The sequence below is a fragment of the Caretta caretta genome, chromosome 3 (assembly GCF_965140235.1).
Source record: "Caretta caretta isolate rCarCar2 chromosome 3, rCarCar1.hap1, whole genome shotgun sequence".
Classification (NCBI taxonomy): Eukaryota; Metazoa; Chordata; order Testudines; family Cheloniidae; genus Caretta; species Caretta caretta.
Genome location: NC_134208.1, coordinates 111,353,911 through 111,380,665, shown reverse-complemented (window position 1 = coordinate 111,380,665; position 26,755 = coordinate 111,353,911). Strand labels below are relative to the sequence as shown.

General features: G+C 41.3%; 1 protein-coding gene across 1 annotated transcript in view; it reads left to right on the top strand.

The window, feature by feature from the left end:
- Positions 1-24,701, top strand: part of LOC125634087 (alpha-tectorin-like) — a 39,501-nt gene extending 14,800 nt beyond the window's left edge. The window contains exons 2-9 of the mRNA XM_048844325.2: positions 3,650-3,738; positions 5,816-5,920; positions 8,411-8,571; positions 10,948-11,083; positions 12,584-12,678; positions 14,967-15,135; positions 20,148-20,268; positions 22,741-24,701. Of these exons, the coding sequence (XP_048700282.2) occupies positions 3,650-3,738; positions 5,816-5,920; positions 8,411-8,571; positions 10,948-11,083; positions 12,584-12,678; positions 14,967-15,135; positions 20,148-20,268; positions 22,741-22,913 (1,049 nt within the window). The 3' untranslated portion in view covers positions 22,914-24,701. The remainder of the gene's footprint in view (positions 1-3,649; positions 3,739-5,815; positions 5,921-8,410; positions 8,572-10,947; positions 11,084-12,583; positions 12,679-14,966; positions 15,136-20,147; positions 20,269-22,740) is intronic.
- Positions 24,702-26,755: the final 2,054 nt, after the last annotated feature.

Sequence of the window (26,755 nt, the reverse complement as noted above, 5' to 3'; positions counted from 1 at the left end):
CAGACATGAAAGTTGCAATTCTTCAACAAAAAAACTTCAAATCCAGACTCCAGCAAGAAACTGTTGAATTGGAATTCATTTGCAAATTGGATTCAATTAACTTAGGCTTGAATAGAGACTGGGAGTGGCTAAGTCATTATGCAAGGTAACCTATTTCCCCTTGTTTTTTCCTAACTCCCCCCCACTCCCCAGACGTTCTTGTTAAACCCTGGATTTGTGCTGGAAATGGCCCACCTTGATTATCATACACATTGTAAGGAGAGTGGTCACTTTAGATAAGCTATTACCAGCAGGAGAGTGGGTTTGTGTGTGTGTTGGGGGGGGGGGGTGAGAAAACCTGGATTTCTGCTGGAAATGGCCCAACTTGATTATCATACACATTGTAAGGAGAGTGATCACTTTAGATAAGCTATTGCCAGCAGGAGAGTGGGGTGGGGAGAGGTATTTTTTCAAGCTTTGTGTGTATAAAAGATCTTCTACACTTTCCACAGTATGCATCCGATGAAGTGAGCTGTAGCTCACGAAAGCTCATGCTCAAACAAATTGGTTAGTCTCTAAGGTGCCACAAGTACTCCTTTTCTTTTTCCAGGATGAAAATTTCTCAAGCCCACAGAAAGTTTAGTGTATAATTTTTTAAAAATTGGTTCTGTTAAAGAAATAGCAAAAATAATAGAAATGTTGTCATGCCGTAGGTCTTTTGCTATCATGTATAAAAGATTTGTTGTTTCCCTTTTAGTACCAGAAAGAAAGGAGTTGTGTTGTTTTATTATTTCAGTGATCCTTAAGAACTCTGACATGACCTTTGAGGCTTATTGGTCCAGTGAGCTGTGAATGAGGGAATTGCTAAATTAGGTCTTAACATAATAGAGACATAATGATTTACAACAACCAGAAACTCTGGATTAAAGGTTCCAAAGTAAGCTTTGACTCACTGGGATATTACTGTCTGTTGTATTAATAATTTGCATTCTAAAGATTCTCCAGTATAATACAAAGACTGGCATGAGTGCACAACAAAATGTGTACTATGTAAGTGTCTCTACAAATGAGAGATGATTTTTCCAAAAGGAAATGTATATTACATTAACACTAAAAGCAAAATGTTCCGATCTAATTAAAACTATGGCCCTCTAAAGCATATTCTATACTGATTCTGTACATAGAACAATGCAGAATATACAATGGAAATCTGCTTGGATAAGAGAATCATAGTGTGGCTCAAAGAGGAGAATTTTGTATATAAGAATGGCCCTACTGGGTCAGACCAAAGGTCCGTCTAGCCCAGTATCCTGTCTTCCGACAGTGGCCAGTTTTAAAAATAAAACTAATAGAAGTTCAACTTGTCTATGCCTTGTACCATATGGCATGCAAAACCACACACATAATGCTGTGTTTCCTGAAGTCCCTGGGCATAACTGTGTAAACTGATAACTGAGTTGCAACCATAGTCTTGTTCCTAGAGCTGGTCAGGAATTTCCTGTCAAAATCATTTTCAATGGAAAATTTACTTTCTGCAAAATCAAAATTTTCCAAGGGAAAATTTCAATTTTGCTGAAATCTCCATTGGGAATTTCTCCATTGAGAAAATGGAAATAAAATTTCATTTAGGGAAAGTTCAGTGTGTTAAATTTAAATCAAAACATTTTGTTTCCAGTCAGTTTGACATTAAATTGTATTTGCCTAAGTTGACACCGTGCCTCATGGGAGTTGTAGTTCAGGTGCTTCGTGCCCCCATTCTCTCCTGTGGGCCAGGTTATTTGGCCAGACTACATCTCCCATTATGTACCCACAGTCTCTTGTATGACTGAACTGTGTAGTGCATCATGGAAGTCACAGGTCTATAGTGCATCATGGGAGTTCTAGTCCAGCCCATCGAAAAGAATGAGGGTACGAAGCACCACCATGGCACGTGAGGTAAAGGCGGTTTAATGTCATACTCACTCAGAACAAAATGTTTGGATGAAGGAATGTCAATATTTTTTTGACATTTCTGAACAGAAATTTTTCAGAACTTTCTGATCTTCAAAAAATGTTAATATTTTAATTTTTTTTGGGTCAGGATTTGAATGTCAAAATATCAGAATTTCCTATGGGATGGGATGGGGTTCTGATTTTTGCTCAGCTCTGCTTGTTCCCTGATTTTTTATTATAGCATTTTTTTTTCTTTGTATGTATTGTCATTGAAGACATTTCAACCATGGAATCTATTACTCAGCTTTAAGCAGTAGGCTTTTTGTTAAATACATTCTGGATGCAGAGTCAACTTGGGTCAGGCTACATAGCTTTATTTCACTCATTTAAAATGACTTCAAGCTTCATGTTCCGTCCACCATACTGCATTAAGCAATTCACTGTGGAGAGATAGATGGTACCTGTCCATGATATCTACACATGTCTGAAGAATAGCACTTTGGGAAATAGTTACTCTCCAAGACTAGAAAGCAAACATAACAGCCACGTATCTAAATCATAAGATCTTTCATAAGGATTAAACCTGGCCAATAAAAGAGTTTTACACTGCATCATGCACTGTACAGCAATTCATATGCAATTAGTGGTGTAAATGAACACAAAATCTTAAAACAAAACTCTGATGAAATTGCCAGGTTTCATTTGACTGTGCATTGAAACTATAAATTGGCCTAGGCTCAGTTGCTCAGGGTTAAAAGCCTTTCAGTGAACCTGCTCTGAGACCATAACTACCCAGGATATTAATACGGACCCCAACACCATAGTATCTGAGTGCCTCACAATCTTTAAATACTTAGCCTTAAAATGCCCCTGTGAGGTAGGGAAGTGCTACTGTCCCCATTTTACAGATGGGGAACTGAGCCGCAGACAGACTGACTTGCCAAGGATCACACAGAAAGTCTGTGGTGGGCCAGGGAAATCACTCAGGCCTCATGCCAGCACCCTAACAAATGGCTCTTCCTTTCTCTCTAGGATCCTTTTCTAGTTATTTAGCTATCACCAACACAAGCCACTACTAGTGTGGACAAGGAACATAGCCATTTACGCTGATGTAGCTGACCCCTGCTAGACACAGCGGTTATCTCAATAGGTACAAATTGTGGCTTTCTTTATCCATAATAAGGGTTTGCACAGTTGCAGCCGTACCAGTTGCTGTCCACTGATGGTTAAATTAAAGGTATTCCCAAAAGTAAAGAAGGCCTGAGTGTAGTAACAAAACCACAACCCAGATGAGGCTTCAGTGTCAACATACTCCACAGTTTTGGAAGGAAAAGCCCACTTCAACAAATGCCAACTGGACAAATAAACTGGAGTCTTGTTCACTTGCAGAGCTCAGCAAGGCAGCTAGGAGTGTTCAGTTACAGGAAAAGGAAGAAATAACATTCCTTACAGAGACAAAGACATTTCTTATTGTACTTTAAATGCAGGTGGGGACAGCAGTAAAATGGAGATGTAGCTATTAGAAAGTAACTGATATTGAAAAGAATTCCTTGAAGAATTAATTTTTGCCAATCAGAATACTAAATGCATACAACTTGGTACTCAGATCTGTGCAAAACGTACTTGTTTCATGCCCATTGCTGTGGTATAAAAAAACCAAGGTAGATAATTTGTTTGATCGAATGTGATGGTGAAAGTCCTCACCCTTTAATATGCAGCAACTTTAATGTTTATACAGAAATCAATGAAACCATCATCTGTACCAAAGACCTGATTGAGGTGGAGATTCCAAGTAAATTCTTTCTATCAAAGAACCCTCCAATCCTAGTAAGTACTCTAATATGTTAAACAGCTCAGATGCTTTAAAAATAAATAAATAAATAAATAAATAAAAATACTGTGTTCACATATGTCAACTTTTTTTCTGGTATGCAATATGGTTTCCCCTGATCTCAGTGACTATTATTCATACCTGTAGTTCATATCATCATGATATTGTGCAAGCTCCTGAATTTGGGTAGACAACAAATGATGGTCCAAATTCTATCATCCTGGCAACTGTTGAGGTCAACACGATCCACCCATGCACCATATGTGACCCTATAAACTATATAATCTAGCAGTGACCAAGAGGAAACAATGCGTGTTTTTCTCCTTTATTCCTCCTAGTACTTTTCCTCCTTGACTCAATCAGATATTAAGTTGTAAAGTCTCATGGTCCTGGCAGACACTATGGTCCAGGCAGACACCTGCATGGAAGGGACAGTGCAGATTAGACCAAAATTTGTGAAAATGCATTCAAGTATTAAGCCCCTTTAAATAAGTTTTATTTGACTTTGTTAAGGGGCCTTAATAAAGCATAATGAGCCAAATCCTCAGCAGGTATGGACAGTACATCTCCAGTGAAGACAAAAGTGGAAGGTTTGTCTGTATGGCTCTTTCTAGAAAGAGCAATTATTTATCTTTTCAAATTGCGATTCCTGAAATGTCAGGAGGGATTGGCAGGAGTTTCTGAATGTTCCCTCTATCGAGAGAACATATTTCTCCCTCTTGGTTTCAACAGTTTGCAATCCAGGGATCTTATTGCTGATTCACAGTTGACTTTTGGTGGGGGCATGCCCTACAATCAAATTTCACAAACACTCAGAAACAAGAGAGCTTGAAATGAAAACTTGGCTCTACTGTGTGTCTACCAATATTTTTAACAGAGTGAAGTTCTGCTTTGCATGCAGCTTATGCACAGGGATATGTCATGTAGCTGTTCCCTTGAGCTTTTACATAACTATCCAGTACTTAACATTATGTTCTGTATCGCAAGAGAGACATTTCCTTAAGATTCAGGTTACCCTTTTAAAGAGTCTCTTCCATCATTATTCAGGCAGAATGCTTGCATGTTTCAGCAACACTGGAAGAGAAATTTGATGGCAGTTAAGATATTTTCAGTTTGCTGCATAATTTGCTGAGTCATTACGAGAACTATGTTCACATTTGTTGCTTTTTATTACTTGTTGATGGATTGGTCTACTTAGTGACTGGAGTGGGGCAGGCAGAGAGGTGTGAAAAGATTATATGTATGGTAATGTCTTGCCGTATTCTTTGCCACCATTTTCCTGGAACTGCTATGAGAACTGAGAGACTTACTCGCCTGCCTTCAGCTGACAACACATAAATTGGCATGAAAAGTCAGGCTTGCTGGCAGCACAAGCCATAACAAAAAAGGAGCAAAGTTTACATTGGAGTCATCTAAATCAAACTCACAGGGTTTTGTTATGCCTGCCCTGGGTAGGGGTGGAAGATTAGAGGGGAGAAAACACAAGAAACTGATCCTCCCCAGCTCTCTAGTACGACATTGTGAGAAACAGCTACAATGCTTCTGCCTGACTTCCTGCAGTGCTGTATGCCCCAGAGAGATTGTGGTCATGGCCCTGGGTCGTTAGAGCAATGCTGGATCAGGTCCCTGGGCCAGCAGAGCATTACTCAGGGAACACTTGCCCCGTCTGTAGAACAGATATAACAACTGCTGCTGCTGCTCAGCTCTCTGTCCCCCAGCACCCTGAAAGCATTCCACAGTCACCCTGTAACATGCTGAAAGTCTTGTGCTCCACTGGTCCTCAGAGCCATAATTTGGCCCATAGTATTTTAGACCCTGATTTTGATCTCACCTACGTTGGTGTGAGAGCAGAATCAGGCTCTTTTTTTAAAGAGTCTGGTCATCTGGTTGGCGGGGGTGTTTTTGTTTTTTTTACTCTGTGTAGTTAAGATTAATAGTCTCCTCTTTGTTTTACTATCTGATAGTGAAACATTATGTCTTAAGACCCAGGATGTTGTATAGATTAGGTAGTGATTAAATAAACTGGTGCTAAAAGTGTGATAAATTGTACAAAAAATGATCATTTCATTCCAGATCTCTGATTTACACCTCAATGACCCAGAATGCCATGGTACTGAGACAGGAAGCTTCTATGTATTCAGCATTAAAACCAATTTCGCAGACTGTGGGACTAGAATGGTAATATGCACAAGAGGCTGTTGTTGTGAAGTAGCTGTATTACCTCCTTTGAATACCATGTTTGTTTCTGTGTGCTACAGCTGTGGTAGATTGCAACTGCAGAATAACTCAAATGTTTAACTCTGAATCAAACAATTCGGTATTTTCTCTGCATGTTCCATTGCTGCTACTCAGTCTTAGTTTCTTGTTATTCTCTCAGACATTCAGCAAGACTGATGCTGCCATAAAGAGTTCCTAGAACATTGTAGCACTAACATCAATCATACATGTAGTCTGAATTATTATTAGTAGTAATGTGGGCTCACTAGTAAAAATATTACTAACGCTTAATGTGTTAAATGGCTGACAGGGAAGTTATACTTTAACTGTCACTGATCAAAAAGCTCATATTGCCAGAGGTGCATCTGAGCAGGTCTTATTACAGGCAATTGCAAAGATTTGCTGTACATATGCAGTTTAGGTTGGAAAGCCCCAGCAATAATAAAATGCCAAATTCTGCCATGAATAAAATCCCATGCAACCCCTTAGACATCAACAGAATTGTATTAGGAAAATGCAAGGAAGAATTTGATGGAGAAGTAGCAACTTTCTCCAATTACATTTATTGGACTAATAAGTAAAATTATTAATCTAACATGAATTACAATTAACAGACCATTGTAAAAGTAATAGGTATCAATTAAATTTCTGAGTTTCAAATCAAAGATGCTTCTTTACAAAAAGTTCCTCAAATACCTTTGTCTCTAATTTCCAATGTATTGTGGGTCTGATAATTTCTAGCACATCCTAAACACATCCTAAACACATCCAAAAAAAAACCAAAAAAAAAAAAAACACCACACTCTGGTCAGATTAAAACTGCTTCACTGAAGGTGCATTGTTTTGTGTTTTTAAAATGTAGATCCCAATCATGCTCTCCTTTACTCCAGTTACACCATCTTAATCCAGTGACTGCAGCGAAGTTACCCCAATATATACTGGTGTGAGAGCAGAATCAAGCCCATAATATTTTTTCTAATGTCCCCATCAGATGATCCATTACCCTGATATTGTATGAATGTGTAAACCTAGATATTTCCCTTTCTAACCAGTCTCCTCTTGCACAGTATTACATCTCTGTGGAAATAACTGGGAAGCCAGTTATTTGCACGGAGATGAGATTATTGAGTGATTCAGAAGGATGATACGGCTGATTACACGGGTTTATGTGTTTTTTCCTTTATAATCAGCAACCGTAAGAAAGAAAATACAGCTAAAACACAAGACAGAGTTTAGGTAAAATATTATGTGCCATATTTTATTCTCATATGTGGGGGATGCACTTCCCACTGACTTCCATGGGAGTTGTAGATACTTGGCCCTAAATTTGTAAAAATTTTACAGTACTCTATGTGACACCCAGTTTTTAAAAAGTTCTTTATCTGGGGAGCGAGGACACTGGACTAGATGAATCACTGGATGTGATCCAGGTCTTTTACATTTATTAAGACTAGAAGGGGCAAATTCTGCCCTTGGTTACATGAATGCCACTCCCACTCAAGTCCAGAGAAGTTACACATAAGTAGCCTTGGTGCAATATTAACTAAAACAACATTTGGAACATTCAAACGTGAAGGATGAGCAAAGCAATAAGGTAGCACAAGATTTTTGTATTTTGTATTATTGCTTTTCTTGAATTTGACATCACCTTTCAGATTCTCAGTATTTGATTATTAAATGAACACACAAACAAGAACAGTTCTACAGCTATTGTGGGGGAAAACAGATACAATCCCCTGTCAAGTATGGAATGGTTTAGTTAAAAGCAGGTTCCCTTAATAGCTGACATCTTTGGAGAGAATAGAACATATTGCCCTCTAATGCTGTGCAAAGCAAAAACCAACATCTGGCCAAAAACTTTTATAATGTTAGTGAGCTTGTTTTGTTACAAAAATCAAACATGTGTACCACAAAAGGCATACTCATTGCCACAGCTCTATTCACATGGTTGGCTCACCTCCACGCTCATTAATTTGCCTCCGGGAGCACATGCACTCCCTTGCTTACAATCGTGGTTTGCCTCCAGGCATTACAAGGTCTTCACACACACCTAGCGCTCCACCTCCATGAACATTCTTTATCATATGTCTATACACAGCTTGCCATGACTCCATCTACGCATGTCTTTTACGAGTCTATTACTGGGTCTCCTTGTATGATGACAGTCATATCTCCAAGTCCTGCATATCCATTACCACACACCTACTACCATATCTGAATGCAGAGGCAGGACCATACCTTTAGATTGTAAGGTCTTCTGGGCAGGAGCTGTCAAGTGGTGTATGTTTGTACTGTGCCATAGACTTAATTAACTAATAAATAATAATTAGTTTTAATGGAGTTCCAGAATGTACAGTGATACATGCATCCCTAAGTGTCCAGCGTATTAAGCAAATTAGGCTCTTTATACAGAAATAGCAACAACTCTCTATATTTTGTATTATCTTTCAGGATTCTGATGGTGCACACATTGTTTTCATCAACACTATACAAAGCAACTTCTCTGATATAATTACAAGGACCTTTATCAATATCACATTTGCTTGCCGATACCCTGTTAATTACATGGTGCAACAGCCTAAGGGAGAGAATAAAATCAGTGTTGACATCAGGTAACTCCTTTTGTTTTTGTTTTCTAGCTTATACTATTAAAATTGCCCTGCATAAAGCACCATTGAGAACAAAGGCAAATTAAGCCAGAAGGTATACGCACTTCTCATTTGTCTACTATTACATAGCTCATTTCATCCAGAAGAACCAGGCTGCGTAATATACAGTAATATTGGCTGGGGCACATTTATTGAGAGGAAGGACGCTCTTTTGGCTAGGACATTGGACTGGGATTTGGAGATTTCCTTCCAGTCCCTGGCTCTGTAATGGACTTTGATTTAAGGCAAATCACTTAATCTCTCTGTGCCGCAGCTGCTCATTTGTTAAACTAAAATATGGGGCTAATAATACTTCCTTTGTCTTGTCTGTTTTACACAGTAAGCTCTTCAGAGCAGGGGTTGTCTTTCTTTATGTCCATACAGTGGAGCCTCTGGGTACTAAAGTAATACAAATTGTTACTAAATTACTAAATCACTGACTAATACGAATTACTAAATCACCAACTGAGGAGCTCTTGAATCACTGCCTCAGTATGCTACTGGCATTATGGTGCACAGCTGATTGCTGCTGGTCACCCATCTACTCCCAGCCCAGAACTCAGAGAAGAAGAAATGAATTCTGGGGCCACAAGGCACAATGTCAGCCAAGATAGGGGAGGTACCAGCAACAGATGGGAGGCATGACTGGGCCAGCTGGCATGCATGAACACACTCTCAGCTGTCAGAGTAACCCCAGAGTGTAAGTGGATCTGGGCCTAGATTAATTAATTCACCCCTAAATACCAGAGATGGAATCTGGCCAGGACACTGGGGTTAACAGCCCTATTCTTGTGAAAAATGACCGTGATAGGACCCCAATTCAGCAAAGCACTTAAACATATAGCAAATTTTTAACTTGTGCTCAAGTCCCATTGACTTCAGTCAGACTTGAGCTTGTAATGAGTGCTTTGCTGCATTAGAGTTGAGCCTCTAACTTTGGGCCTCAGTTTTGTGTGTCTTCTGAAAGACAGAAGCATCAGCAGCACAGGGCCCCAGCACCACCCTGGGTAAAAGAATGCTTTTTAAACTAATATTCTCTTTCAGCCTGTTTTTTGTTATTTTAAAATAATTGATTCTGTTTCCTGAAACAAGAGGACCTCTGAAGGCAAAAGGGAAAAATCCAGAAACACTAGCGTGAAAAAAATAGAGGAATCCCTGTAAGAGACACTAAGAATTATTTCTAGCTCAGACACACTTTCACAACTCATACTGGCTTGGCCTTCCTGGCTCATACTATGATAGCCATGGTTTGAGTCTTAGCTAGAGTACTGTGGAGTCTGCACAAATGGGCCCAGATCCCCAAATCTGACTAACCTGTTTTCAGGTCATAGAGTGACCAGATAGAAAGTGTGAAAAATCAGGACGGGGTGGGGGGTAATAGGTGTCTATATAAGAAAAAGCCCCAAATATCAGGACTGTCCCTATAAAATTGTGACATCTGGTCACCCTATCAGGGCAAGACCATTGAAGTGGGGATGCAAAGGTAGCTTTATGCTAACCTCTATGCTAACCTCGTCCTGGAGACAACCATGGGGTGGGCCAGATTCTGTCATAAACTGAAGAAGATCAGAGGCTGCTCGAACTTACGCCTGGCTATCAATGGCCCCAAAGAATCATTTTGGCAGTCAGAGATAATTAGGGCTTACACCCCCTTGCACTAAGCAGAAAGATAGTGGCATAGGAACCAGTAGAGCAGCTCAGCCCATCTGAGGATTCCCCTGGCTAGGGAAAGTCCTCAGTGAGTCAGATCCATTGGCTTTATAGCTGTTTTGCATCACTGGAGAGTAGAGCTGTATGGCAGAATGCAAATTCCATTCTGTGAAGGATTCTGTGCCTTCATTCTAAATTAGGAAGGAAATCCGTAGACTCTTGAAAATTCTCAGTGAAAGAAAAGTCTGAAAAAAACCCATTTCGTCTTGTTTGGATTTTGTCATTATTTTTATTTGCCATTATAATAGAATACAAAATGAAATGAAAAGTCATTTCCAAATAGAAATGTTTCATTCTGAAAATGTCAAAATGGGATGTTGCAACATTGTCAAATGCATTCTCTGACGGAAAATGGTTCTGTCAAAGATTTTCCAACCAGCACTACTGTCATGATGTTAAGCAGCCAAAGGGTGTGGGACAGGGTCTGCCCCATGGTGAGTCAAGCCATTGAGTGTAGTAATCTAACTGGTTATGCCTGATCACCAGGCACCTTGCTGCTTCTCTGTAGTGCAGACTTTAATAAACACTTCAACCATGGCAGTTAAAATGTTTTAGCTTTACTTTTGCATACACTCATGATAACATGTGTGCCATTTTAATTGATTGATTGATCTGAACTGTTGTTTACAGAACCATTACACTGAACACAGAAGATGGGAATTTTTCTGTCTCAATGATGCTGTACAAGGACCCAAATTTTGAGGATATGTGGACTACTGTTCCCTTTCTAACCCTAGAGGATAACATCTTTGTCAAAGTCAATATGGTACCTAATACACTTGATTCCTTGATTAAACCCTTGCAGGTGAAGGCACAGTGCCGAGAAAGTGAAGGCAAGCATCTGTACAACCATTGGTCTTCACAGTGAGTATAACAGAGACCTCTGATAGTTAACCAAACAAGGGAGAGAAGGAACAGAAAAGGAAACATTTCAGTCATTAGGCATTTTTATGATAATTTATTTTGATCCTTTAAAACAGATAATAAAATAAAGGGGTAGCAAGGAAAAAATTTTCTGCCTGGGATAGATGGTGTGGTTGGACAGAGGCCTATGGAATAAGGGAGCAAGGCTGTCCACTGGGGCCAGGGAACTGGTCTCTTTAGCAGCACTAGAAACCAATGGTCAGAGGGGATGGGGGTGAGAGTCAAAGAGCTCCTCCACTCAGCCTAGCTCTTCAGCTCTGTTCTCCAGCCCGTTCAACAACCTCTGAGCCCCTTGCCATACCCCCCCCCCATTCATACCCTTCACCATGTATGCTCCCTGCCTACAGCTACATCCCTCCATTTATGTATAATGCCCCCATAATCTATCCCCACCCTTTTGTGGCTGTAAAGCCTACGGAAGCCCAGTCTGACCAAGGGTCTATCAGACCTTCATCAATAGTGAATTATGGGCAGTTCACCAGAGAAATAATCTGCCAGAAGAAAGGACTGGAGCTGGTAGCACTGTTCAGCTGCAAAGCTCCCCCTCATCTTGTCCCCTCCCACCATGTCCCAGCCCTTATTACAGGGAGGAGATCCTGGAGATGCGGATGCTTGCAGCTCAGGATGTTTCAAGAAGGAGCTACAAGTTTACTCTGGAGATAGCTCCTTCTGGAGAACTTAATTTGGGAGAGGAGTTCTCATTCTGGTGGACCTGAGAAGGCCTGTTGAAGTGGAGATCCTGTGGGGATGGATTAAGACAAACCAGTGTGTCCTTCTATGTCCCCCATTTTTCTTCTACTCCCCTTCCCCCCCACACACACACATAATTTCCTTGACTGCCCCCATAGTTCAGTGAAGTTTGAAAGTCGATGCGGAAATGCTTCAAGTGGATGCAAAGGGGTTTCAACAACACAACCTCTGTTGGAGAGTTTGAACCATGACATAGTGTAACCAATTTGATCTAACTAGGGTGACCAGATGTCCCGATAAAATTGGGACTGTCCCGATATTTAGTTTTGTCCTGCATCCCGACCCATGTACCGTCAGGACTCCATTTGTCCCAATATTTTGCTTCGGTGGCACTCCAACTTTTTGTGTGTGTGTGGCTTCAGCGGCACTCTGGCTTTCCAGCCCCAAGGGAGGCGGGGGGAGGGTGAGCCTGTGGCTGCCCCCCCATGTGTCCTGATATTTTGTTCTTGTCATCTGAAGAAGGTCTAACTATTGGTTTCGTCCTTCATGTATTTTGAGCTTGTCACAAGCACCTAGTAGGTGGTGAGAATATTATATGTTGAAGATAATGAATCTGATAAGAATGCAGATTTCTTTTTCTGTCCTCTGGCAGGTTCCAGGTCATTTAATAATCCAGCTTGAAAACTGCTGGTCTACACCAACAAAGAATCCTTCTCATGCTGTTCAATATTCCTTTATAGAAGATAGGTTTGTATCCCAGCATACATAGTAGATGCATCATTCTAAAAGTACATTAGCTGGGCCCTTTGTATAATGTGATTATGCAGCCATGTAAATTGTTACATCATTTTAAATTCCCATGCAATTATATTCCAGAATCTAAGATTTCATTTAAAAACAAAACACAATATTACCAGTCTGGGTGGTTCCCAAAATGTCACACTATACCATACAGTTGGGAAGGAAAAATTTTTCAAGTGTGAGCTAAATGTAAACCAATCATATGAGATCTGCTTGAGTCTGCACACAGCTTGTAATGTAAGTAGCATAAATTTCTGTAATTCATCTCTGTGGGGTGGTGACAGTGAAGACTGAGAACAGTTTAAATACACTAGCTTTTTCCACTGATGATAATTTTAGCAGAAATACCAAGTTAATGTGCTTATTTTCCATTGTTGGATGGAATGGTAATGTCACGGGGCGGCGACTCACCCCTGCAGCACCTCCTGCTGGTGTCTCAGGGAATTAGCTCGTCCAGCCTCCGGAGCGCCCTCTGCAGGCCGGTGTCCTGCTTTCCGCTGGCCCCATGTCCCTCCTGGATCCCAGTGCCCTTTTACCTTTCTGGGTCTCCCCTCCCTGGGGAACCCCCACCCTCTAACCCCACCTTGCCTCAGCCTATGGGCTACTGCCAGTCACCATCTAGCCCCCTTTCACTGGGGCCGACTGCAGTCTGTACAAGCCAGTCATCATAGGCAAGGGAGGTTTTGACCTGCTGCCTTTCCTGCAACCCTGTAGGCCTTGGAGTAGGCCGTGCAGCCTGCGGAGTTGCAGGCCTGGAGCGCCGCAGCTCCTCAAGCCTTTCCCCAACCCTGCTTCACTCCAGGCACCCTTAGGTCCTTCTCCCTCCTCAGCTAGAGGAGGACTCTCTGCTCCTGGCCCACTGTCCTCTTATAAGGGCCATCTGCACACAGCTGAGCCTGCTTCCCCCATCAGCCTGGGAATGCTTGCTTCCAGCCACAGCCCTCTCCTGCGCTGTTTTAAGCCCTGCAATTATTTGATATTTGAAATTAAAATTGTGTCGTTTAGTTTTGACTGGACATGTAGATCACATGCTATTATTTCTGTTCCTAGATTGGATGAGAGCAACTCTTAGTAACAAGGTTCTGGTGTGAATACTCAAATTTCTAAGTTCATAGTTTGCATTTGAGGAATCTCAGTGTTGCCAACTTTTGCAATTTTATTGTTAGACTTGCTCTATTTGGTATTTTCCTTAAAACTGCAGTTCCTGAAGTGAAGGGACAATGTGAAAATCTCAGCTATCATTTAAAAAAAGAGAAATTTTCCAGCCCTCATGGTTGTGGAAAAAATCTTGAAAACATGACTCAAGTGTACCCTAATGTCTCAGAAACCAGAAGGCAAATAAAAAGAATCCCACATTAGTGCTAGTTGAATAATGCCCATCAAAACTCTTTTTCAATGGAAAACTGGGTTTTCAAATAAACAAAATATTTATTAAAAGTTTCTCCTATCCTTAGGTAATTTCAATGTTTCATTGAAAAACTTTAACACCTGAAAAACCAAAATATTTTGGCCAAAACTCAAAATATTTCAATTCAAAATGGCACTGCTGTGCATCATTAAGGTTGTAGTTTAGGTGCCTTACTCTCCTACCCTTTGGGGTTGATACATTCACATTGTGAAGGTGTTTATATTGAAGCCAACTACCTGCAACAATTTTTATTAGGCTTGAGGAATTTTTTCAATTAAAATTTTTTAAATGCAATTAAATGTTTCAATTCATTTTGAATTAAAAAAAAATCATTTAGATATTTTATTTTTCCTCTTACTTTTAGTGTTTCCCTATTTTATGCACTTGAAAAGGGGGATGACAGTAAAACTTAGAAGAATGGGTGTTTTACTCACATTTCCTTGCTTTTTTCCCCACTGGAAAAATGGGGGGGGGTGAGAATAGGGAAGAATAGTTTTAGAGATGAGAGAAGGGGAGGGTTGAAAACAAACAGATCTGAAGCTTTTTCTAAATGAATTTTTTTGTTTTGAAATTTTTGTAACAATAAAAATTCAAAAAAGTGTATCAAAACAAATTATTCTGCAATTTTTTTTTATTTTGGTTGCAAAGACATTTTTCTGACCAGCTCTAACCTTGAGTAATGTGAGGGACGCACAAACAAGATCAGTCATCAAACTGAGACTCTGCTGTTTGGCTAAATCTCCTCTAGTGTCTGATATAACACAGATGAATGCCAAAGATTTATGACCCTTGGATCTAATTATTTTATATCTTTTATCCTACATAGCTGCTCCCAAGTTGTCAAAGATGAAACACTGTCAGTAATAATGAATGGCGAAGGTGCAGAAGCAATGTTTAGGATCCAGATGTTCAAGTTTGTTGGCATCTCTTACAATGACATTTTCCTACACTGCACAGTTCAGATTTGTCACAGTAGAGCAGCTGTTTGCAAGCCAGTAAGTTTTGTATATATCCATGTGTGCATGAGGATTGGGGTGGGGTTATTAATTAATTATTATTATTATTGTTGGGCCAAACTGGAGAAACTATGTGGTCTAGTAGACTGAGTACAGGTCTGGAAATCAGGAGCTCCTAAATTCTAATCTCTATCATTTACTTGATGTGTGGCCTTGAGCAAGACACATAGCCCTCTGCCTCCACTTCCCCTGCAAAATTAGAATAGTAATCCTTAGTGCAAGTTGGTCGAATGACTAAACAGAAACAAAACCCAGGAGCAGTCAACGTGGTTTGTATTTAAGGATAATGTTTATAAACAGAAATCAAATCAAGTTAACCAAATAAAAAAGAGTAACAGAAAACTCTCTCCACCAGAGTTTCAGCCAAGTTCTCCAACTCTGGTTGTGGACTTGATTCCCATTGGCATCCCCCCCTCCAGCCCCCATCTCCCAAGTAGCCCATTTTTAAATCCTTCCCCCCTGTGACAAGGGAGGGGGAGCTGAGTTTATCTCCTTGCTCCCTAAGGACAACATCGTGTCCCTGAACGCCATCACACTTGCCTAACTCTCAGCATTGTCATGAGAAATTAATATTTGTATGGCAATTTTCAAATGTGAAGTGCTATATTAATTACTGTTGTCCTGTGGTCCTTATTCAGACCTTCCAGAGGCAAAATTCCCATTGACATCAAAGAGTGTTTTGCCTCAGCAAGGTCACATAGTTTGGACTGATTTATAATATTATTTTTAGAGCACCATCAATGTAACCAATGTTGTACAAACACATATCGAAGATGAGGGCCCTGCTGCTGGAAGCTTACAGCTTAATTCAGACATGTCAGTATGGTAGCAAAACATATAGCAGAGTTTGCATCCGTTTCATCTGATAATATAATGTGGTAAGAAAAAGCATGAAATATTAGTTGATCCTAGAGGAGCTATAACTAAGTGACATTTACCAGCGTTCAGCTGACAATTTATGGGCTGGTGACATAGAAGACAAGTTTTCTAAGGGGAGCAATACAAAATTCCACCTCAGAACCACACTGTTCTTAAAACTGTCCATGCAGTTGAATTTTATATTATTAGCAAGGAGATTGATTATACCTTTGTTCACAATACAGAACAGGAGAGAAATCTTTTTGATATCATAAAGGAAGATACAGTACAGCTTGCTCAGTACTTGTCTGACATTATGGCACAGAATGCAATATCAGTGTGAATGATTTTTGATGGTAGATGTTTAGGCATTAACAGCAGCTTCATAAGCATAACAAGGCTTTGTACGTTGGTTTATTTCCTCAAGAATTACATCTGAAAAGCTACCAGGATGACATATTAAGCAAAGAAAGAAATCAAGGAAGAAGTCAGGTTTCAGAGTAACAGCCGTGTTAGTCTATATTCACAAAAAGAAAAGGAGTACTTGTGGCATCTTAGAGACTAACCAATTTATCTGAGCATAAGCTTTCGTGAGCTACAGCTCACTTCATCGGATGCATACTGTGGAAACTGCAGAAGACATTATATACACAGAGACCATGAAACAATACCTCCTCCCACCCCACTCTCCTGCTGGTGATCACTTTAGATAAGCTATTAAATAAATTGGTTAGTCTCTAAGGTGCCACAAGTACTCCTTTTCTTTTTAAGGAAGAAGTCAGTATGACATTTTGGAAATTGACTCAAATAAAACCAGATGCTTTGTCTGAAAGTCACACAAGACAGTAGTTCAGCATAAGTAAAATCTGCCATAGACAATTTAGGGTATGCGTCTGTTTCCTGATACATGTGTCATTTGTTGCTACGCACCTTGTTATGTAGGCTCGTTTTTATAAGATGCCCAGAAAACAGTGTACACTTCCCCTTAAAAAAAACCCCAACCTCTTTTGACCTGTAATCTGTTTTCACGTATACTGGTGTAAATCGGAGTAAATCTATTGCAGTCAATAGACGTACCCACACGTAAAGCTGATGTAAGTGAGAAGAGAATCAGGCCTTAAATATCTGGGACCAAATTCAGACCCAGTATAACAAAGTGCAATTCCATAGGGAAATAGCATAGTTCAACCTCCATTGCAGTTGAATCCCTTTACGCCAAGCCTGAATTTGGCCTCTGGTGTTGGGTAGATTTTTGCAGTCCTTTACTGCTAACCAGTTTTTTCAGCAAAAAGAAAAGGAGGACTTGTGGCACCTTAGAGACTAACAAATTTATTTGATCCGATGAAGTGAGCTGTAGCTCACGAAAGCTATGCTCAAATAAATGTGTTAGTCTCTAAGGTGCCACAAGTCCTCCTTTTCTTTTTGCAGATACAGACTAACACGGCTGCTATTCTGAAACCAGTTTTTCCAGGTTTTGGAACAGGATGAAATTGTGCATGCTGGTAGTCTAATATATGGATTGGGATCTTTTAAAGCCTGACCCAGAAGAAAATGCCTATGTGGGCTGGGAACCCAAAAGTTGGGAGGATGTGGATCCCAGTTCCTCAGCAGAAAAGTCAGCCTGCAATAGAAGCCTTTAAGTAAAGGCTTTGTGGCTGCACATTGTAGATGTACCCAGGAGGAAGCGGACTTCTGTCAATGAGCCAGCCCTCTTTCTATAGGTCTGCACAACTCCCATGACTCAGGACATTCACAAATCTCTCGCAGCACAATGAGGGGATAACTACAGCCCTAGTAACTTCCCTGCACAGCTGTGAGTGGAGGGATTGATGGGCTCAGAGCCCAACCAATGAACAGAGTTTTATTTTTGTCTCTGCAGCTGACCTGGATGTCCAGTCCCCAGTGTGTTGCAAGGGAGTGAAAGGGTAGAATTTCTGCCTCCTGATCTTTGTTTTGTTATGGATGCAGAAGGTTTCTTGAATCCTGATCCTTGTTTTTAAAATTCTTGTCTCCCACACTGTACAGCTATTCAGATATATAAACCTTTTAAGCCTCCTCCCCGTCCAGATTACTGAGTGCTGGAAAGAACCCAGTCTCCCACAAGAATGTGAGATTCCCTGTCATCCCCAAGAACTAGAATGCCAATACAGTACTTGGGCTGGGAGAAGCCTCTAATTTTGTCCTCGGAAAGGCAAAAGTACAGGATGACTGATTTGACCTGTGACTGCAGGAAAGGGGACATTTCTTCCTCAGACTAGAGATTATCTTCCATGATTGCAGAGACTAAAGGTCCTGTACAGTTTCCATGGGACAGCAGCCATGTAGGATCATTTTGGATGGATCAAGCTCATTGTTTATTTTGGGGTATAAAATGAGAAAGGTCAAATTTATTAATATCTGAAAATTGTCCCCTCTGGATGTGCAGGACCTTCCAAAATAATATTTTTAAATATGTGCATCATTGTGCTATTGCTACCCCAGCCACGTCTCCTTCCCAGCAGTATTACTCACTTCTGGAGGTGTCAGTGTTTTGTACTGAGAGCCCAGTGTCTTTTATTAAGCTGGCAGACGTGCCCCTGATTTTTCCACTTGTGATTTATCCACTTGAGCTTTCTGCAGTGCCAACCCATTCTTACTGCAACAGCAACTATCCTTTGCATCTGCAATGCACCAAAAGTTAAACCACAGTTGTGCTTTCTTGCCATGTATATAAAATTGCCCTCTATGGGATTAGGCTCTGCTAAAGAATAGCATTTCTTTGCACTGAGCTAATATGGACCTTTTTCTTTAGCCATACCTGTTAATATTTGAGAGAAAGAAATAAGAACACAAGTCTGCAAAGTGAGTAGGTGCTTAAGTGGGTTCAGGGGCTTGTCACAACCCCCCAAACTTTTAACTATTACCCCAATGCTTAGTATTCTGCAGTCTAGAAACTACCTTTCAATTTACTTCTGTATCCAGTACTTTATTAGAGGACCTGGTACCAGACCTGAAATGTAAGTACAGCTAGAAATTATGCATTAAGGTATCAGACAAGAACCCCGTAGTTTGTGATCAAATGTCCAGGTTTGAATCCTATTACTTCCTCTCTCTGTTGTTGTTACTGAATATATCTATTTGCAATGATTTGTTCATAGAAACACACACATATATACACATATGAATAGATCATTGCAAATTTATTCTTAGATCATAGAATCATAGAATATCAGGATTGGAAGGGACCTCAGGAGATCATCTAGTCCAACCCCCTGCTCAAAGCAGGACCAATCCCCAATTTTTGCCCCAGATCCCTAAATGGCCCCCTCAAGGATTGAACTCACAACCCTGGGTTTATAGATTTGAGAGAGTCTTGTTTTTCTAAATGATTTTGGTGCTTGTAAAAGATTGGCAGCCGAGGAAAATGCACTCCCATTTATCCACAGAATAAGTACAGAATGATCAGCAGCTAGCAAACTTTCCCATGCTTCCCTAACACTAAATTGGGGGTGAGGGGGTGAGAGGGCAGTTCTATCTCCAAGTCTATTCAGTCCTTTGTCTTTTTGCTGAGAAAGGCATAAAAGGTCCCAGTTAGTACCATTGTGCAGGTGAGGGTTTCTTTTCTTGTAATATGGACTCTTGTCCACTAAAATTGAACCTACCAAATTCATTTCTAACAGGTCACTGAACAGCCACCAGATGGTAACAATTTAGCTTTGCTCACAGGTAACCCCACTGAGTTTAATGACACTATGGTTCAGCAAAGAGAAGCACATGTACGTGTCTGCAAGATCAGGTCACTACTGACCTGACCCGAATTTGAGCCAGTGACCTACATGATAAGGGTTTGTGTTCCACTATGACTCTCCTGAATAGCAGCTACTCCTGCTTTGGACTTCAGGACAAGCTCTGTCTTAAGTATTGAGTATATGATGTGTATGGTTATCACTGCCCTCTCTTGGAGCAAGATGACTCTGCTCATCTCAAACATTATTCTATTCACAGCATTGCTCTATTCTGTTGCTCCTTCATCTAATCAGAGGCCTGTGTTTATCAGGCAAACAGTTTTAAGTGTGAATTACTTGACCTCCCTTTGTGGAGCATGTATGCATATAGGCATGGACACTTACTGTTTGCAATCTCTTTTTTATCAGAATTGTACTAATTATGGTAGAATAACCAGGAATAAAAGAGAAACTACACCATTTCCTACTCACACAGTCTCTTATGGTCCCATCAAGCGAAAGCTGGAAGATGATGGAGAAGCTAACATAAGTAAGTGATTTATAAAGCCATGTTTCAATGTTTAAATTGAATGTATAAAGCCATGTTTCAAATGTTTTATGTAGCCTGGTGTGATCCATTTTGGTATATTTTAAATGTTAAAAATGTCAAATATTCCATTAACAGGAAAAAAAAATTTAAACACACAAAATCCAAGAAATTCAAACTCATGCATACCACAGACAACTTAGCTTCCTTGCCCAATGCATATTAATTTTTATTATGTGCCAGTTCCTGGATGGTTCTGAAAACCTTAAACTCCCAGAGAAGTCAATGGCCCTATGAGCTGTGATGGAAACCATAAATATGAGTTTTCTTATTTATGTGATTAAGTCAATCTATGTTGCTTTAACTTACTTCCATGACTTCAGTGGACCTCCCATGACTTATTTGGCTTTAGTCCGCTACAGCAGCGAGGCTGGAGCAGCTGTCAGCCCCCACTCAGAAGCAGAGGCCAGAGTAGTGGCCTGGGACCGAAGCAGCGGCCGACAGTCAGCCCCTGCCCCAGGAGCAGTGCTGGGGCTGCTGAAGCAGCAGCCGCCACCGTCACACCAGAAGCCTGGGGCTGGAGCACGAGCAACTGCCAGGGCTGGCGGTCAGCCCCCACCACAGGAGATGTGGCTGCAGTCAGCCCACTGTGGGGATCTGACTGTTCTGTAGCCTCAGGGCATGTCCACACAGCAGAATTCTGAGTCTACAAAATTTGTGGCAGCAAGTCTCAGAGTCCTGGTCTGCAGGCTTGGGTTTGTGGGGTTTGCACTATGGTGTTAAAGATAGCCATGTAGATGTTACAGCTCGGACCGGAGCTCAGGCTCTGAAACTCACCCTCCTTCCTGGGCTTCACAGCCTGAGTCAGAATGTCTATATGGCTATTTTTAGTGCTGTAGCATGAGCCCAACCTGGGCTCTGACACTCAGTACCATGGTTTTGGGTGTTTTTTTTTTTTTTTTTCCTGTGTAGATATACCTTTAGAAGCTAATCTTTGTCCTGAGCTGGGGAGGTCCCCTGGAAATAGCCATGTCCAATTCAGTCATCCACCCAGCTTCTCAGAGTGGTGGAGTCTGAGGGCCTGATTCTTCTGTCACTGACCCTGTTGTAAATCAGGAGTAACTCCATAGAAGTCACTATAGTTACCATAGTTACACCATTGTAGAATTGTGTAACTGAAAGGAGAATCCAGCCCTAACACTCTGCCCAGCCCAGTTGCCACACATGGGACTATATCAGAGAATTCTTTAACCATTCTGATCATCTCTCCAACCTCTCAGCAAAGGAATCAATTCTTTCCCAGTTGACAGACAGAAGGGGAAAAATTCAGAAAGGGCCAAGTGAAGACTTGGCCAATAGCTGAAAGGTCTGAAACAATAGTACAAAGGACCCCCTGGGATCAAGATAATCACCTCCCCACTATAACAGGTTTCAGAGTAACAGCCATGTTAGTCTGTATTCGCAAAAAGAAAAGGAGTACTTGTGGCACCTTAGAGACTAACCAATTTATTTGAGCATAAGCTTTCGTGAGCTACAGCTCACTTCATCGGATGCATATGCCACAAGTACTCCTTTTCTTCTCCCCACTATAGCAATCAGTAAAGGGAGGAGAAGGAGGACATCCATCTCTTGCTGGGCAGACTTTTTGCTGTTTTATTTAAAAACAAGACCAGAAACCTGATCCTTTCCTCACCTCCACTAAACACACCCTATGCCACCCTTGCTGCCTCCATATGCCACCTGCAAATAGAAGAGATAGTGAAGGTTTATGATATGCAATGTAGAAGATGGAGAGATCATTTACATGAATTCACACTTCACCCCCAACAAGCTGCTTGAACCTGAGTTTCAGGTGTGATTTCCTTCTTCCTGCCATTGCACATCAAACTAACTTTCCCCAAGATAAGTGAGTCTGGTGCCCCTCACTTTTGCCGCCTTCTGCAGCTTATGCATTCGATAGAGCTATGTAAATTTGGTTCCGAATTGGATCCTAATTAATTCTTATACCTTTAAGCAGTGATGAGCTGCCAGAAGCTCAAGAACCGGTTCCTTCACTCGCTCCGGGTCTTCGGTGGCACGTCCTTCAGTCCCTCCGGGTCTTCGGCGGCACTGAAGGATCCGCCGCCGAAGACCCGGAGCGAGTGAAGGACCTGCCGCCGAAGTGCCGCCGAAGGCTCGGAGTGCCACCGGGTCAGTAAAAATTCACATGGGAGCCTCCTCAGCCGAGAGCTCAGGCGGGACGGACAGGACAGTCCCATGGGCCACATCCTGTCCGTCCCACCTGAGCTTCCCCACCCCTTTAACAACCGGTTCTAAACCGGCTTCAAAATCTAACAACCGGTTCACGCGAACCGGCTCCAGCTCACCACTGCCTTTAAGACTGGAAAAACACCTTCTGTCCCAAGTAACAATACTGTCAGATGGATTTGATGACAGGGAATTCCTTTGTAAATCCTCTCTGTTTTTTCCCCCCAGATAAAGGAAAACTTCCAGCAGTTGAAACTTTGATCCTTGGAGGATTGCTTATGGCATTTTTAGTTATAACTGGAGTCTTTGGAACACTTTTGCTTCAGTCAAGAAGAGCATATCCTCCTATGCAAGCTCAGCTGACTATGTCACATTTTCATAACTCAGAAGTAGCATCATGATTAGCTGATTCCTCTATCTTACAATATTTGATCTGAGTCACAGCAAGGGTCATGAGGCCTAATAGGGTGCCAATCTCAAATTAATGTTTATTTTATACATGTGATTTTTATTTTTGATTCAACTGAAGGCCACAGATTAATGAGGCTACACTTTTCTGTTCATTTTCATAATAAACAGTACAGTTTATTATGCAATTGGTAAAGTAATGCATGCTGAGAACCTATAATTATGTTTTCTGGAGAATTTTAATTTACCGCAGACTTGTCATTTTCCCCTACCTAAAAAACCCAGATATTTTTCACCTCCTCCTACTCCACCCCAAAAGGCCACCCCAATTGTTATGGCATAATCACCAATTGGCTATTGTCTCAAAGATAAACAGACTGTTTCTGACTGAAGCTGATGCTGAGTCACTAGTAGAAGTCATGGAACAGACACTTAAACTACTACTGTTTCAGAGACTATGATGGTATCAAAAGTATCATTTGCAGGATCATTAAAGTCATCAATGTTCTACTCTTCCAATTCAATAGACAAGTTTCATTCATTGGCATGTTTTATTTTGAAGTACATGAAGAAACTAAATTTCTGCATTCTTTGAGATGAGCATTAATCCTTTGTATCTTGCTATTTGACACTTTTTGACAGACTTAAGGGATCTGGTTACATCATGATCAAAATTAGTAGTCTAGACTTAATCCCATCCCTGTAACAGTGTTAAAACACTAGACAGGCCATGATTTGTTATAGAAACCCAGTTGGCACTTTGCTGTTTACAAGTTTTAACTATTATAACTGGGAATGGGAATAATTGTGTTGAAAGCAGGAACCCTGACTCAGTCATAATGATAATGTAGAAGGTGGTTAGAATACCCTTTCTTCCTACAAGCAGACAGGTCTTTCATGATTAAAGGCAGAATGCATTGAAGCAACAGTAAGAAAAATCTAACCGGTCATGAGAACTTCTCAAACCACTTTTCTTATAATGTCAGTATGCCAAATGCTGTGAGGCTTAGTATTAGTATTATTGCTATCCTATGGTATGAACCCCAATTTTTACTGTTTGATGTTTTTAATAGGAGCAGATGAGCTTTGCTGGAAAGGATTGTGAAGTGCCACCATGTGCGCCTTTGTTTGAAAAGTTGGCCCTCGATGTGTATTTTAAACTTAGTATGAGGTCTCTGTTTATATATATTTCCCTCTGAGATCTGTGCATACAAACAGTGGAAGATGCATGTGCAGATCTACAGGCAGAATTCGATACCAAAACTTTTGATTTTTACACCTTGCTAAATGGAAATGCTTACATACTTGTAAATCTGTTGCAAATGTGTGTTGAAACCATTTGTACCTATTTTCATATTTACAGCACTCACCAAAACTTTAAATATTTTTGGTGTATACACCAATTCCCATGCACAAATTCTTGCAAAAGAAAAACTATTCTAAACTTGGGTATTTATATCTACTTGCAACTTGAGACAGAGCTTACGTATTTTAAAATTTATGGGAACAATTGGCATGTAAGAAGACTGGTTCTTGGCAAATAATTTGAACCTAGTTGTAGATTTGGAAACTTCTAACATTTTACTCACAAACAACTACTAATTTGCAGGAGTTTCTCAGAGCCTGCACACACAACCAAAGAGCTTGACACTTGATCATAGTTTTTATTTCAGACTTGTGGAAAGAACTGGATGGCATTTGGCCTGAGACTCAATTAGATTTTGCATAATTCACACCACAACTTCCCACTGACTTTTAATAGGAGTTCCACATGCAAAACAATACTGGCTCAAGCATAGATTCTCCGTTTCCCTTTATAAGTAACCAGAATGAAGTTTCATTCATTTTGGACCTGAGCCAGCAGAAAATTGCCTCCACAGTTGCTTACTCGCAGAACCCTCACAGGCCTCTGGACCCTGACGCAGTGGAATCCACTGCATTCTGTGCTCACAGAGTACCACCTCTTCTTTAGTAACCACAGAATGCCAACTGAGTGATTCCACCCAGCCTGATCACCCTTAAATGGCAGCTATGCTCATGGAAATTATGTTGGTTGGTGGAGTAAAGCGCGAGAGCTCACTGAGTATGAGCAAGTCCACTAATGTATTAATGCAAGGGTGGATTCTCCCCTCTGGGACTGAACATCTACGGGTGAGATCAGCCAAGGGCATGAACAAAAAGTCCATGTACTTGAAAATTATTCTACTTACTCAAAAAAGTAGTTAGAACAAGGAGACCCGCTATCACAATAGAAGTCCTGCCATAGCACGCTGGAAATTGGAAGCATAAGTTCTGTATATCAGCGGTTTTCAACCTGTGGTCTGCGGACCCCTTGGGGTCTGCAGACTTTGTCTAAGGGGTTTGCAAAAGGTTGTTGTTACCATATAACAGTGGTTTTCAACCTGGGGTCTGCACACTGTGTCTAGGATTTCAAAAGTGGGCTGCACCTCCATTTGAAATTTTTAGGGGTCTGCAAATGAAAAAAGGTTGAAAACCACTGCTGTACACAAATGCACACAGTACAAAAGAATTAACAATGTTTAGCCAGGTTGATCTCAAACTAGACATGGAATTCAGTTCACATTCCCAGTTGGAGATAGTAGGACTACAAAAACTCCCATAGGGTGCACTAGCCCAAATACAGATACAGGGCCAATAAGTGAAAGCTGGACTTCTTCAACTCCTTTAGTTGAATCTCTTTAGTTGTCTGCTGCATAATTTAAAGGATTTTTTTTTTTTTTGCTTTTGTATATAGCAAGGACTGGCTCCATGCCTGTCTTCTTGAGCTTACTACACGGGATACTTGTGTCCTGATCCTGTAATCAGATCTATGCAGGAACAAAGATCTCGCCACAGGAATCTGAATGCAGGATCAAGGTTTTTTGTAAATGTTGGCAAACTTGCAAATATTCATTATAGGCAAAGCTGGCAGTGCTTCCTATTATTAGACCGTTTTCAGTTTATATATACTACTGAATGAGTAGTATATATAAACCTCTTCTGTGTGTTATCTTTAGAACAAGAAAAAGTAAGAAGTCCTTATGTTCTAAATAAAAATGCATGGGTCCAAGTCTGTATTTCTTACAGTGCACTTATTAGCTATGGGATAAATCCTCAGAGATACCGAGCAGCCACAACTCTCATTCACTTCACTGCAGGTGCTCAGAATTTCGCTGGCTTTGACCCTTCAATAAGAGTTGGCCTGCGTGCTGACCATTTGAAGAAGGGTTTTGAAAAACACAGGCGGAAGCGGGGCATGAGGCAAGTACGCCTTTGGTAGCGAATTACAGGCCCCCTCTGCTCCCCCTGGCTTTTCCCATGGGGGGCAGAATTTAATTCATTCCAGCTAGTCCAGCTCCTACTCTTGGAACAGATTTAAAGTGGCAGTAAGTTATTTTTTAAAACGTTCTCTTTTCCCAGGGCCCACGCACGGTCCCACCGAACAACGTGCCCGTGTAAAACACCAGCCAGCATTTAACCCGATCACAGCCCTCTCCAGCGGGCCGCCCCCACGCGCGGGGGAGGGGGGGGGGACGCCGCAGCTGGCGTCCGGCTTCGAGAGAACGCGGGGCCCGTTGCGCGCGGCGCCGAAGGGAGCCGCGCCCTCGCGGGGTGACAGCGGCCCGGGGCGGGGACCGAGCCCCCGCGCTGTGACGAACTTAAGCCTGCCCCACCCCCACGGCCGTCAACCTCCAACGCAAACCGCACTCGTCTGCGGGGGCCCCACGTCCCAGCAGGAGCCGAGGCGATGACTGAGCTCAGAGTCCCCAGGGCAAGCCACACAGAGGGGCACATCCGGGTACTTGACGCGCACGCGCTCACCCTATCCAGTGGG